Source organism: Hyperoodon ampullatus, assembly GCF_949752795.1.
Source record: "Hyperoodon ampullatus genome assembly, chromosome: 1".
Classification (NCBI taxonomy): Eukaryota; Metazoa; Chordata; class Mammalia; order Artiodactyla; family Ziphiidae; genus Hyperoodon; species Hyperoodon ampullatus.
The window spans coordinates 46,658,954-46,673,314 of NC_136914.1; the positions used below are offsets into that span (position 1 = coordinate 46,658,954).

At 43.4% G+C, this 14,361-nt stretch overlaps 1 protein-coding gene across 1 annotated transcript in view; it reads right to left on the bottom strand.

The window, feature by feature from the left end:
• The window catches only part of SCD5 (stearoyl-CoA desaturase 5), a gene marked incomplete at its 3' end in the record, with an annotated part of 158,949 nt that overhangs the window by 61,153 nt on the left and 83,435 nt on the right, over positions 1-14,361 (bottom strand). The window contains exon 2 of the mRNA XM_079699853.1: positions 11,705-11,835. Coding sequence (XP_079555979.1) covers positions 11,705-11,835 — 131 coding nt within the window. The remainder of the gene's footprint in view (positions 1-11,704; positions 11,836-14,361) is intronic.

Sequence of the window (14,361 nt, forward strand, 5' to 3'; positions counted from 1 at the left end):
AATCACACTTTTCTAATAAAACTCTAGTAAAAGCTCTGGACACTGAGGCTCAGAGGAGCTCCCTAGCTGATGAACCCACTGATGTGCAGGGAAGGTGAGGCGAGCTGACTCCACAGGGAGAGGCGAGAAAACTCTGGATGAGGGATCCTCCCAGACCTCCCACTGTGTGTCTCTTCCATTTGGTTGGTCCTGATTTGTATCCTTTATAATAAAACTGTAATAGTAAGTATAGCACTTTCTTCAGTTCTGTGAGTTGTTCTAGCGAATTACTGAACATGAGGGAATTGTGGGAAACCCTGAGTCTGTAGATACGGGGGGCCTGGAGACCCCTGCTCGTGGCTGGATCTGAAGCACGGACATCCATGTGGAGGACTGGGGCTTTTCTTTGTGGATCTGAAGCCAACTCAAATGGTTAGTATTACAATTGTACTGAAGTACACCCACGTGGAGTGGAAACAGAGCACTGGTGTGTAAAGCCTGATCACACCAGGGCTTCTATGCCATGATAACAAGGTTGGATTTCATTCCAAAGGCAATGCTCTGCCACTGAAAGATTTTCTTTTCTTGCTAGAGAGTGGTTTAATTTTCAGTAAGTTCTCTCTGGCTGCAATACGGAGAGGGGCAAGTGCTGGGGTTTTTGTAGTAGTCCAGGCAAGAAACAGTCATGGCTTGGACTAGAGAGTGGCAGAAATGAGAATTATTCCATTTCAAGATATAACTGAGCAGTAGAACTTAAAGAGATTGGCTAAAATATTGGATGAGGGATGATTAGGGGACTAGAGAAATCATGGATGACACCCAGATTTCTGGTGGGGAAAACTAGGAGAGAAGTAGTTTGGGGAGACAGGATAGAGTCACAACTTTAATTTTGGGCACATTGATTTTGAGATGCCTAAGAGACATCCAGTGAGAGATGCCATACAGTCAACTGGATTTGCAAACTGACGTTACACCAGTCAGATTCTTTCTTCAATCAGACCGATTTTCTACTGCTCCGAGACCCCACACAGTATGTCACGATCATTCCTCTCTCTCTACCTTAGCTCAGATGTTTCCTTATGTTCCCCCACTTCTTCCTTGCCTATGCAAATCCTTTTTACCTTTTGAGTTTTCAGCTCAAAACTTCCCTTCTGCATTAGGCTTTATCTTAATATCTTAATTCATATTCCTATTTTTGCAGCCCTAAGAGTCAGTATGAAGCTTTCAAGCAATTTAACTCCACATTGTCTGGTTAGAATCCCTCCTTATTATACTTAGGTCTAGCCTGCTCTATCCGATCATAAGCTCCTCATGACAAGGGCCATTTCATATATATCACTTGTGTTCCTCACAAGCGCATAATGGTTTATGCACCTTTAAATTCAAAGAAAATTAACCAGCAGATTTACACAAAAAGCTATAGAAGAATAAATAGGAGAGATAAAGATGATCAAATGTGTCTGCCTTCTAGAAGAGTTTTTAAAAGCAAGGCTAAAAATTTCCTCTGGCATATGAAATTATAAATTTTACTGTTAATTAAAATTGTTGATTCAATGACTTCTATAGCTATCGTACCTTTGGAGTTTAATAAAGCATGTAAAACAGCATCCTTGAAATATTTGTGTGACAAGAGCTCTGGTTGTTGCTAGTAGGAACTAGGACAGGATGATTGAAAAGCTTGAACCTTAATAAACAAGAACAAAAGATGAAAAAAAGCTCAATATCTATGGGGATGGGGTGGGGGGAGGCAGCTAATGGAAGACCCCAAAGGATGTTAGATCTAGCTTTATTTAGCACCTTCATTAATGACTGGGAACAAGGTGTATATATTTAATAACATTTTTGGTTGGTGCTAAGTTAGGAGGTGCTGCAGACATCATTGAGGACAGAGAAATAACACAAATGGATCTAAAGAGGTTAGAAATATGAATAGAAATGATCACAATGAGATCTGATTTAGGAAAAATGCAAATGAAGGCAGCTGGGAGAGAAATCATCCAAAATGCAAAATAATCAGTGGGTTGGGAAACCTAGAAAGCAGCAACATAAGAGTGTCTGGCGGGATAGCAGTGGAATGAAGAATAAGCAGTGACAACATGCTAGCTCAGCCCAAATACTTGGTGGCAGGTACAGGAAGAAGTAGCTTGTCAAGGAATTGCATTGTGACACAGTCTCCTTCAACTCCCATAAGCATTTCTGGAGACAGTGTGGAAAAATAAACAAACAAAAATGTTCACAGATATTTGGCCCTTAGTTTTTTTAGTTGTTAGAAAAGGGATTAGACTTAGTTTCTAAGGTCCCTCAGCTCCAAACTTTTGTGGTTCCAGGAGAGACTGGTGGGGGAGTAGGGATTTAGGGGGCTGGGGGGAGTCGGGGAAGAACACGGATAAGGGGATGCCCTGCCTGTGCGCTACTAAACATCTTCTGTGTGAAACGAAGGCAGAATGAAACATTTAGCTTGAAAATATGTTTCAGAATAGATTCCAAATTGACAGGACTGCAGGTGGAATTCATCTTAAGTAAGAGTAACTTTCATCCAATATAGGTGTGGAACCAAATTAACATGTAAAAATCTGGTAGCTATTTGTTTGCAAAAATACCCTCGACTTTATTTACCAAGTATTTCTTTCAATAAAAACTCTCTGTATGCCTTTAAAGTATATCATTTTTTATTTACAAAATGTAATCACCTTGATTAAATTTAATCAAGGAATTCATACGTTGTACTACAAAGAGGGTAAGATTTGTATAAAGAGTCTCTTATATTTGGGGAGGGCAACATGAGAGATGGACTAGCCCTACTGGTTGGCATGTCCATCTACAGAATTGCTCTCTCTTCTCAGGACACCTCAGGCTATCACCTTTTCATTCCCTTGAAGTGGTTTCACTCATGTCACCTGCTTCCACTGACCTAGACCCACAGCAAAGAAGGAGGTGAAGCATCTTAGGGGGGTGGAGCCATCTTAGTCTCTACTTTAAAAGGGACATTTTTATTGGTAGGAAGTGTGGTTAATCCTACCAGGCAGGCACAGAGGGAAAATGCTGGGCCTCATGCAGCAGCCCCGGGAGAGTTTCTTCTCTCTCTTGTTTCCCACCTCCACCCCGTCATCTGTCAGAGTATCCCGCAGTACTGATGGAGTCACAAAGCAGCATGTATACAACAAAGCTTTGGTGAATCCGTATATCACCAGAGCTCAGAGACAGCCAAGCTATTTGTCCTTTCTACTTGACTCCAAAGGTGCCCAGGAGGGCAAGATGCTGTGGAAGGAGATGATGTGAGGCAGGTGTGCAAGTCATCTTCCAAAACCACACCAGGAAGGCTTCTCCAGGCATCGGGGTCAGGACCACGTCTGCCGCTGCCTGTTGACACAGCAGGAGGAAACCAACCACATCCACCCATCTTGCCAGAGGAAGGTGAACCTGTTTCTGCCATGCGGAAGAAGGGCTGTACATCTGAAGCTTAGGGTGGTTTTTAGGGAAGACGGCACACCCTGAAACGGGATCTCTGCCCTGAGAGTCAGACCTGCACGGGATGCCATGCAAGCTTCAGGGTTCTTGAGTCCGCGGCATGTTTTTTTCTCCTTCTAACCAACTGCCACTCCACACTGCTGCTAACACCCTGAGCCATCCTCGAGGGCACTGCCTCAATATGCAGTCTCCCTCCTCGACAGGCTCTCCCCATGGAGACCCAGCCTTGGGGGTGGGTCCACCATCCTGAATCTGGTACAACATCTCCCAGGTCTCATGATGGTGGTCTGAGGCTCACTTTTGCCATAGAAATGTATGAGGCATGTCGCTCCCCTGCCTAAAATCTTGCAGTTCCTTTCCAGGGCTGCACTGGTGTGGCCCTGCTCCCCTCTCGGGCCTCTCCTGTGACCATCTTCCCCCTCACTCCCTTGGACCAGCCACACGGGCCATCTTGCTCCTCCTTGAACGCACCATACTTGTTCCCACTTCTGGCTCTTCCTTCTGTCTGGACTGCTCTTCCCATACCTGTTCCCTCCCTTAGGTCTCAGCTCTAATGTCACCTCCTCAGCGACGACATCTTCCCTGATCATCCTCCCTAAAGAAGCCGCCCTCCCTGGCATTCTTTACCACTGTGTTTAAATTCTTCATCTTCAGGCTTCCCTGGTAGCGCAGTGGTTGAGAGTCCACCTGCCGATGCAGGGGACATGGGTTTGTGCCCCAGTCCAGAAAGATCCCACATGCCGGGGAGCGGCTGGGCCCGTGAGCCATGGCCGCTGAGCCTGCGCGTCCGGAGCCTGTGCTCCGCAATGGGAGAGGCCACAACAGTGAGAGGCCCACGTACCGCAAAAAAAAAAAAAAAAAATCTTCATCTTCTTCTCTCTCTCTGAATAAACTTGTTTATTCATTTGCTTATTTATTTGCTCTCTCTCCCACTGGAATATACACATTAATGAGGATAAGGACCTTGTCTGTCTTTTTCTCCAGTGCTGGGAATGATGCTTAATGCACGTATTTACCAAATGAAAAGACAAATAGACACGTTGATCCTGGGACAGGCATTAGGGCATTGCAGTGAGAGTGTGTCCTCTGGAGTCAAGCTGCCTGCACGTGCATCCCCCTTCTATATGTCTTAGTCTTGAATCTGTATGTCCTTGGACAGGTTACATAGCCTCTTTCTTTCATCTATCAAATGAGGAAAATGACAGTATCTACTTTGTACGGGTATTGTCAGATCACTGAAATACATAATGAAGTGCTGGTATATAGTTAGGGCTCAATAATTGTTGCTGTTTTGTTGTTATATACCTGCCAACGTTCATGGCCCATGACCCTGTGTTTCACTTGACGTATTTATGAATCACACGGTAACTTCCACTTTCCAGTCTGACACGTAATGAGCTTGGAAGTATTTACTTCCATCCTTGCAACAAGAAAAAAAAGCCAAGTACACTGAAAATCAACAAGTCTTCTTAGATCTATCAGAGAATTGAGGTCACGGGGCAAACTGCTGCACCAAAAACTAGAGAGATGGACAGGCAGTTATGGAGAATCAAAGTCTAGCAGGAGCAGAGGTCCTGGTGCCAGGATGGGTAGGAATACTTTAAGGTGTAATTGATGAATTGCTGGAGGTTTAGTGTGGATGAGCTTGAGAGTTAAAAGCTCCTAGGGAGCAGTCCAGGCGCCCCGACACTTTCATGAATTTTACCTCCAGGATCCCTACCAGGTTCTCACTATGATCAACTGACAAAAATCCCCTTGCTCTTCCAGCAGGAGGGGGAGAAAAGTAACCATTTTGAAATTCAAGGCAGAATCTCTCTGTTCCCCTTAGCAAGGTCTGTCCTCAAGAGAAATGATTTTACCAGAGCTTAATCAACTGGGGTTTTACCAAAGCCTGACTAACCTGGGGGGAGGGAAATACTCAGCTCCAGCTCAACAAAAGACTGAGACCTAGTCACAGGACTGAGGATGCTCCCCCTAACCTCCATGTCGATAGGGCTCCTGTACAATAACAGCGGATTTGACTGAAAGAACTAAAAGCCTTAACTCCTGTTTAAGAAGAAGTCTCTAGGAAAGCCCAGAGACAGCGAAGGAAGGACAAAAACAAGGCCACTAGAGGAAACCACCAGAGCTATAGCACAAGGTAACACAGCCTAATTTCTAGTCAGATAAGCATAAAACCTCACACTAAAGCCCTATTTCCTCAGCTCCTGTTACCCAGTACATCATGTTCAGCTTTGAACAATAAATTACAAAGTATGCCAAAAGGCAAAAAAATACCATCTTAAAAGAAAAAGCAAGCATCAGAACCAGACTCAGATATGAGAGAGATGTTGGAGTTATCAGACTGGTAATTTAAAACAATTATGGTGGGCTTCCCTGGTGGCGCAGTGGTTGAGAGTCTGCCTGCTGATGCAGGGGACACGGGTTCGTGCCCCAGTCTGGGAAGATCCCGCATGCCATGGAGCGGCTGGGCCCGTGAGCCATGGCCGCTGAGCCTGCGTGTCCGGAGCCTGTGCTCCACAACGGGAGAGGCCACAACAGTGAGAGGCCCGTGTACAGCAAAAAAAAAAAAACAATTATGGTGGACTTCCCTGGTGGTGCAGTGGTTAAGAATCTGCCTGCCAATGCAGGGGACATGGGTTCAAGCCCTGGTTCTGGAAGATCCCACATGCCATGGAGCAACTAAGCCCATGCACCACAACTACTGAGCCTGTGCTCTAGAGCCTGCAGGCCACAACCACAGAGCCCACGTGCCAAAACTACCGAAGCCCACGCACCTAGAGCCCATGCTCCGCAACAAAAGAAGCCACCGCAGTGAGAAGCCCATGCACCACAATGAAGAGTAGCCCCCGCCTGCTGCAACTAGAGAAAGCCTGTGCACAGCAATGAAGACCCAACGCAGCCAAAAATAAATAAATTTTAAAAATAAATAAATAAAACAATTATGATTGATATGCTAAGGGCTGTAATAGAAAAAGTGGACAACTTGCCAGAACAGATGGGTAATATAAGCAGAGTGATGGAAACTCTAAAAAAGAATGAGAAGAAACTGCTAGAAGTCAGAAAAACTGTAACAAATGAAAAATGTTTTTGATGGGCTCATCACTAGACTGGACATGGCTAAGGAAAGAATCACTGAATTGAAGACTAAGTTGCTGTCAATAGCAACTTCCCAAACGGAAATGTGAAGAGAAAAGATGGAATAGAATATCTAGGAACTGTAGGACAATTATAAAAGGTGTAAGTTGTGTGTAATGGGAATACCAAAAGGAGAAGGAAAGAAGTATGGAAGGAAGGAAAGAAAGAAGGAGGGAGGGAGAGAGAGAGAGAAAAGGAGAGTGGGCAAGAGGGAAGGAGGAACAAACAAACAGTAGAAATATTTGAAGTAATAATGGCTGAAAGAAATGTTTCTAAAATTAATGACAGACACCAAACCACAGATCCAGGAAGGTCAGAGAGTACCAAGCAGGATAAATAGCAAAAAATCTATACTTAGGCATATCATATTCAACCTGAAGACAAAAAGAAAATCTTGAAAGAAACCAAAGGGAGAAAAAAACACCTTACCTATACAGGAGTGAGGATAAGAATTACACCAGATTTCTCTTAAGAAACATATAAGCAAGAAGAAAATGGAGTAAGTTATTTTAAATGTTGAAAGAAAAACGCACATCCTTGAACTCTGTACTCAGCAAAGTTATTCTTCAAAAGTGAAGAAGAAATAAAGACTTTCTTAGACAAACAAAAATTGAGGAAATTTGTCACCAGTAGACCTGCCTGGTAAGAAATGATAGAAATTCTTTAGAGAGAAGGAAAATAGCATAGGTTGGAAACTTAGATTCACATAAAGAAAGAAGAGTGTTAGAGAATGAATAAATGAAGGTAAAATAAAATCAAGTTTCTTATTCTTAATTGATCTAACAGATAACAGTTGGCTTGAGGTAATAATAGCAAATATGAATTTGGTGATTATAGCTTATGGATATGTGAAATGAATGTCAGCAATGTCATAAGGGACAAGAAAGAGGAAGTGGGAATACTAGTGCAGTACCTGAAGTGGTACAGCGTTATTTGAGAGCGGACTTGGACTAGTTCTAAATGTATTTTGCAAACTCTAGAGCAACCACTAAAAAGAATTTGAAAAGAAGTATGATTGACATATCAAGAGAGGAAGGAAAATAGAATCATATAAAATGCTCAAATAAAACCAGGGAAGACAGAAAAAGAGTGAAAGACAAAAATAAAAAGAAACAAAGAACAAGGGTAATGAACAGTAAACAGAAACATGGTAGATATTAATTCACCTATATCAATAATCACTTTAAATGTGAATGGTCTAAATATACCAGTTAAAGACAGGGACTGCCGGGGTGGATAAAGACAGGGACTGCCGGGGTGGATAAAGAACAAGACCAAATTAAAAGTTGTCTACAAATCACACGGTTGGGCATCACATAAGAACATCCATGGGTAAGCCAAAAGATGCGTGGGGCGGGGGCGGGGGGCTGTGGTCAGGAGACTTAGGTTTCAGTCTGGTCTATCCACTAACTAGCTGTGTGACTTTTGACAAGTCACTGACATGCTTTGGGCCTCTCTTTATCCTTCTGTAAAACAAAGGGGACTTAGACTAAATTTCTTTATCTCCCTTACAGCTTGAAATCCAATGCCTCTTTACTAGGATCTGATGAGTAAATGTGGACAGTAAGGAAGGGGACTGAAGCATCTACAGGTGCTTTTGGTTGGACTGACTTCACAAGAGACCCAGCTGCAGCCAGCAGGAGTGTGTGCATGAACATGACAACACAAATCCAAAGTCCTGGCTACTTTGTGAAAACTGAACTCTTGGAGACCACTGTATGGCAGGAATCCCTTACCTGGGTCCATATTTGACTAGGAGAAAATTACAAGAAGTCTGCAAGCAGCTTTCGGGTTGACTTGCAACCTACTGGTAAGGAAGGAGAACAGGTGAGAGAGGAATTCAGGAGGTCTTTGCTGAATGCAAGGGTGTGGAGGGGACAGAGGATTATTACAGCTCCTTGTCTGGCATTCCTGCCCCATCATCATCTTTTCAGACTAAAAGTACCTCACCTTTCCCACTATTGCCCTCTGAGCCATATATACGTCCTCTACAGAACAAAGAGAAAAGGGAAGTTCAAATGTTTCAGTCACAATTTTAAAACTGCTCTTAATCAGGGGTCCCAACCACTGCTACCTGTCCCCAGCCCGTTAGGAACGAGGCCGCACAGCAGGAGGTGAGCAGGGGGCGAGTGAGCGAAGCTTCATTTGCCGCTCCCCATGGCTCCCCATTGCTGGCCTTACCACCTGAACCATCCATGCTCCCCCTCATCTGTGGAAAAATTGTCTTCCACAAACCAGTCCCTGGTGCCAAAAAGACCACTGCTCTTTTTTTTTTTTTGGTGATACGTGGGCATCTCACTGTTGTGGCCTCTCCCGTTGCGGAGCACAGGCTCCGAACGTGCAGGCTCAGCAGCCATGGCCCACGGGCCCAGCCACTCCGTGGCATGTGGGATCTTCCCGGACCGGGGCACGAACTCGTGTCCCCTGCATCGGCAGGCGGACTCTCAACCACTGCGCCACCAGGGAAGCCCAAGACCACTGCTCTTAATGATCAAGATCTTGTTTGCAGCAGCTAGCAAAAGCCCTGCTGATCCTCAGAGATAACCATGGCATGACTTGGTCCATTTTGGCCAAAGGATGACCAGGCAGAAGAGAACCTTTGAAACTATCTTTAAAAACCCAAGGGGATATCAAAGGTAACCTGAATCAATGACTCTGCATTAAGTCAGGGTTGTAGGTCAATACCCTAGACTGGCAGATCACAGCACATTTTTTACTTTCCCAGGTGGTTCTCTTCCTAGGGTTAAATGATCTGAATCGACTGAATTCTTTCCCTCTGACACAGGCATTGTATGGAAGCTGGCCCCTTGCTGATCTTAACAGATACCTCTCATCTAGGTCTAAGTGACATTGTTATAAAACTGCAGACCCATAAAGCACTATTTCCACTGGGAAACTGTGGAAAATCTAATATCCCATTAGATGGAAGCCTCCATGAAGGCAAGGATTGTGACTGTGTTTGCAAATCATTGTACGCACTATGCCTAGTTCAGTGCCTGCCACATCGTAGGTGCTCAATAAATATTTGCTGAATTAATGAAAAAAAGTCCACTACAAATGTGGGCCTGGAGGAAGCATGCTTGGTTCAAATTTGATGATTTATGAAAATACTTTATAAAACTATTCATTCATTTAACAATCACTGAGTATTTTCTATATGATAGGCACAAAAATACAGAAAGGAATGAGATGGTGTGCTAAATCTCAAAGAAGAGGGGAACGATATTCACTGAGTGCTACTATAAGCTAGGCATGTATTATTCATTAGTTCATCCTCCCAGTAACCATGTGAGGTAAATATTATCAGGCCCTCCCAATTTTTTCAGATGAAGGAACAAAGATGTGCACAAAAGCCTACATCCAGCAAATGGCCTGAATTTATTCAATGACCTGGATACTTTCCTCCACAATATACTTTCCCCCCAAAATAAATTTAAAATCACAGTGTGATGTTCTGTTATGTGATGTTTTGTAAAGGAAACTTAGGTTCTCAAAAGTTGAGTTATAAACAAACAGTTTCATTTGGAAAAGAGGTTTAGGTTCTCAAGTTCAAGTTATATATGTTGGAAAAAATTCTGGTAATAGAGGTGCTTTATAACTACATGAGCGTGTACTTGAAGGCTAAAAATAATAAATTGCTTGAACAAAATAAATGAAAATTACTGAGTTAAGTCCTAAATAGCATCTAAGACCTAAATTAATGTGTCTACCTTATCATTATCATAATCCATTGTTATGATAAATAAAGCACAACACTGAACTAAGATTGTTGAAGCCAAAATAAAGTGCAGCATAGTTCCCATTGCCAACAAAAGAACATGAAAACGAGAAGCTGCCAGCTGCTCCTTCGTGCAAACAGCTTCTTCCTAGGACCCTGGTGCCTATTCCCAACTGTGCTTGAATTATCCGGTAGATATTCATAATATGAACTGTGATCCCCGAGTGATGTAGTGTGCTAGATCCTTTTTGCTTTATGAATGCTCAGACAGGAGGGAAGCCTAAAATTGGGAAATGAATTCTTAGACACAGGGTAACTTAGACAAATGCTCAGGGTCAGGCTGTCTTGTAGGGATGGGAGGCCTGTTGCAGAGGTGACCACCTGACCTGCACGTCTGAGGGTCACAGAGAGGCTCTTGAGTCGCCTGTTTCCCTGGACCCTAAAGCAGTTTTGGGAATTGCCATTTCTTCCTAATGGGTGAAAATACACAGGACTTGAATCATCTACCCTCATAACACTGGCAGAAATTTTGAAAACAAATTGATCCCACCCACCCTCCCTAGATCAGATGAGGAATTGGGAAGACAGAGATTCATGATCAAACCAAAATTCCAGCAGCTCAGAAAGTGCCCAAGGTGGTGGGAAATGGCCTAGGACTGACACACTCCTCAAGGATATGGCCCAATCCTAGTACAGTTGTGACCCCATTTACATTTTTATCATGATTTCATAACAACTCTGAAAATAAAGTCATATTCTTATTTTTACAGATGAAGAAACTGGAGATGAGTGAGTCACAGCTAGCAACCATCAGAGTAAGACTTAAATCTTGAGTCTTCCAAATCCACATTGAATAATAGACTTTTCACCACAGTCTTAAAGGGTGACCTCAGGAATACATGTTGTAGAAGCAGTGGCTTTGGAGTCAGAACTGCGTTTGCCTATCTGGATGTACCATTTTTTAGCCAGATAATTAGGTAAGTTCTTTAACTTCATTAAGCCTTAGTTTCCTCATCTGTAAAATGGGGGCATGCATAACACCTAGCTCGTGGGGTTACTGTGAGGATCAAAGGTGATATGCATATAGCATGCTCAGCACAGAACTTGGCCCTCATCAGAGCTAGACAGATGTTGAGGGTTTCGGGTCATGTTTAGGGCATGGACTCTGGAGGGAGGAATTTCCTTTCCTCCTCTGTAGTTTAGCATGCCTTGGTGCTCTAAGCCCCCCAGGAACATTTTATAGTATCTAAAGCTACAAGGATAAAAAGTTGACACAGTCAGGGAGTGCTTGGGCCTAGAGTAGGCATGGAGGATGTCCACCCCACTGGGACCCCAGTGTGCCTCCTCCCACACTGCCATCTGCTCTAGGTCCCTACAGCAGCAAGGACCCTCCATCCCCACCTGGAAAGCCATGGAGTTGGCAGCGGCCAGAAATATCCTCAGAGGCAGCTTGGCCTTGTAGGACCTGTGGCTCCACAAGCGATGGGCACCAGCTGTCACACCCAGAGCAGTCAGGAGGAAGCAGAAGTAGGCTGCAAGACACAAGCAGGGAGAATGTCAGCAGATGTCAGTGCTTTTAAACTTCCCCCAACTTTTTTCTCTCCTGAATAGGAACCTGTGTGAAATGGTATCAGGGGAAGAATCTGCAATGTGAAGAATCAGTAACTTGGGGAAATGCAGGCTTTTTATTGATTTGTAGCTTTCCAGTACAGGCGGAAGTGGAGAAAACTTTCCTCAAGAAACTTTGACCTTGGAACATCATTTTTTCTATATCAAAGGAATCTTCTATTTGCAAATGTTTCTTGCCAGTCTGGATACAAAATCACAACCATATTAGTGTGCCTTTGTAATTCTTACGCATCCACTCTCGGTGGAGCTGAGATAGCTCTCTATCTTACTTCTTAACTGGCACCCATGGCAAGATGAGATCTATGAAGAGTGTACTTCTAAACGTCAGTGCCCATTTTCAGTGCCCATTTTCAGGGCTTCCTTGGTTTGAAGGAACTCAGGCAGACTTAAAGCAATGAAGTCCGGCTCAGAGCCAGTAAGAATGAGGCTAAAACTGACATCAAGGACAGCTGAGATTTGTCTTCTAGAGCTCCTCACTTATACCATCACTATGACTGAGCTGGTAAAGATGGACGGGGGGGAATTGTTTTAGAGCCAACCTACAGTGGAGCTTATTATCTGTCACACATTTAAATATATTATCTCTAATCCTCATAAAAAGAGTTATCTTCTCATTTTACAGTTGAGGAATTGGCTCTATGAGAGTTAAATCTTGCATATAAACCCAGGTCAGCCTAGTTCTAAAGCCTCTGCCCATGTTGCCCCTAATAGGTGGTGGTGGTGATTTGCTCTTTGTACGACACTTGGGAAAGGGTGAGCGTGTGGTAGGAAGGAGACCCCAAGGGACCAAGAAATCACGACTCCTAAGATTATTACAACTACTCTAGTGGTTTTAAAGCAATGTTCCCACACAACGCTAAATGTCTTACTTGGATTATCTTATTAAAACACATCAAACAACCCTTATAGGGTTTGTATTATTATTAGGACCATTTTACAGTTGAGAAAACAAAGGTTTAAAGAAGTTAACTAATTTCCCAGTGTCACAAGGTTAGGGAGTGTCTTTGCTAAGAGCCAAACCCAAGCCTGTCTGAACCAAGAGCAGAGTACCTGCCCTCTATACTGTCCTTGGTTTCAGGGAGACACCAACCAGGTAAATGGTTAGTTTTATCTTCACTTCTCTACACCCTACACCTTTAATATTGGATCTCAATCTAAATTTAAATGTGAGCTGCTTCCTTACTTGAGGGGAGAGCCCTAAACCAGGCTATATGTAGACAGGATCAGGCTTGCACACAATCCTACACAATTTCTTCTGGCACTTAACACATACAAGGCCCTCAATAAAGAAGTGCCAAAGACCAAGTGACCAGCTGTGAGTACATCCCTGAGCAGTTGTGAATGGTACCCAGGCCAAGTTCTTAGGGAACCCTCCGTAGGACTTCTTTGGGAGAATTACTAGGGTAACGTCAGTGTCAATATACAGATTTAAAGGGAGCACACTGTTACACCTTCCAAAAGTCAAGTCTGACTCATCTTGATCCCAATCCATATTTATATGGTCTAAAAACTAGACTCACCCTTGGCACTAAGATTAATGAGTCTGAGTACATGTGGTTTTCATGAACTTGACAAATCATTCCTTCTTTGAAAGGTTAAAAACAAAAACCAACAATCTGCCCATAAATCACAGAAAGTAGCAGTAAATAAAAAGCTCTGACCTCTTTTGTTATTGTAATTTAACCTTGGTCATGAGTCCATGAGATGGACAGCTATTTTCCATGTCATCCCTGGCCTTCATGGCTCTGCTAATAACATTTTTCCAACTGTCAAATAGTTAGGGAACAAGTGAAATCTATAATGGAAAAATTCAATGTGACCCTTTTTTTGCCAGTGGACTAAGACACTGGACCTTGGGTATAATAAGATGAATTCCCAGACTCCATGAAATATATTGGCCAAATGGAATCCCTCCAATCCATGGTTCCCAGACAGGGTCTTACCATGGACTACGGCATTGTCTTGTCCTTTTTAGGATCTCCAATATTTCAGGGGTCATTTACATGGTTGGTCTGTGCATGTCTGGGCCACTGACAATGGGCTCGAGTCAGAGCCTGTACTGGGCAGTAGTGGCTATTGGTTTTTCATGGTCTTTCTTTTGGCAACAGGAATGTGGCTGTGTGACCCAGGGCTGGCCTAGCATTATACCCCATCTTCCTTGTCCTGGGAATAAACACCTGACCCAACTTTTCTCTCTTCTGGCTTAAAGACTAAAGGTCACAAACCAATGCAAGATTGTAATAGTAAAGAATGAGGCCCAGAAAGTGAGTCATGAAGATGATGGACAGAGCTAGCTCCACAAGAGCTAGAAGGATAACTGCCTGCATTGAGTCACTGGTTGCAGGCCCTGGAGTTCTATAGCTCTTCTTTTGATCCTGTGGGCCTCCCCAGTATTTCTCCTAGTGATGTGAGCCAACAAATTCCTTTTT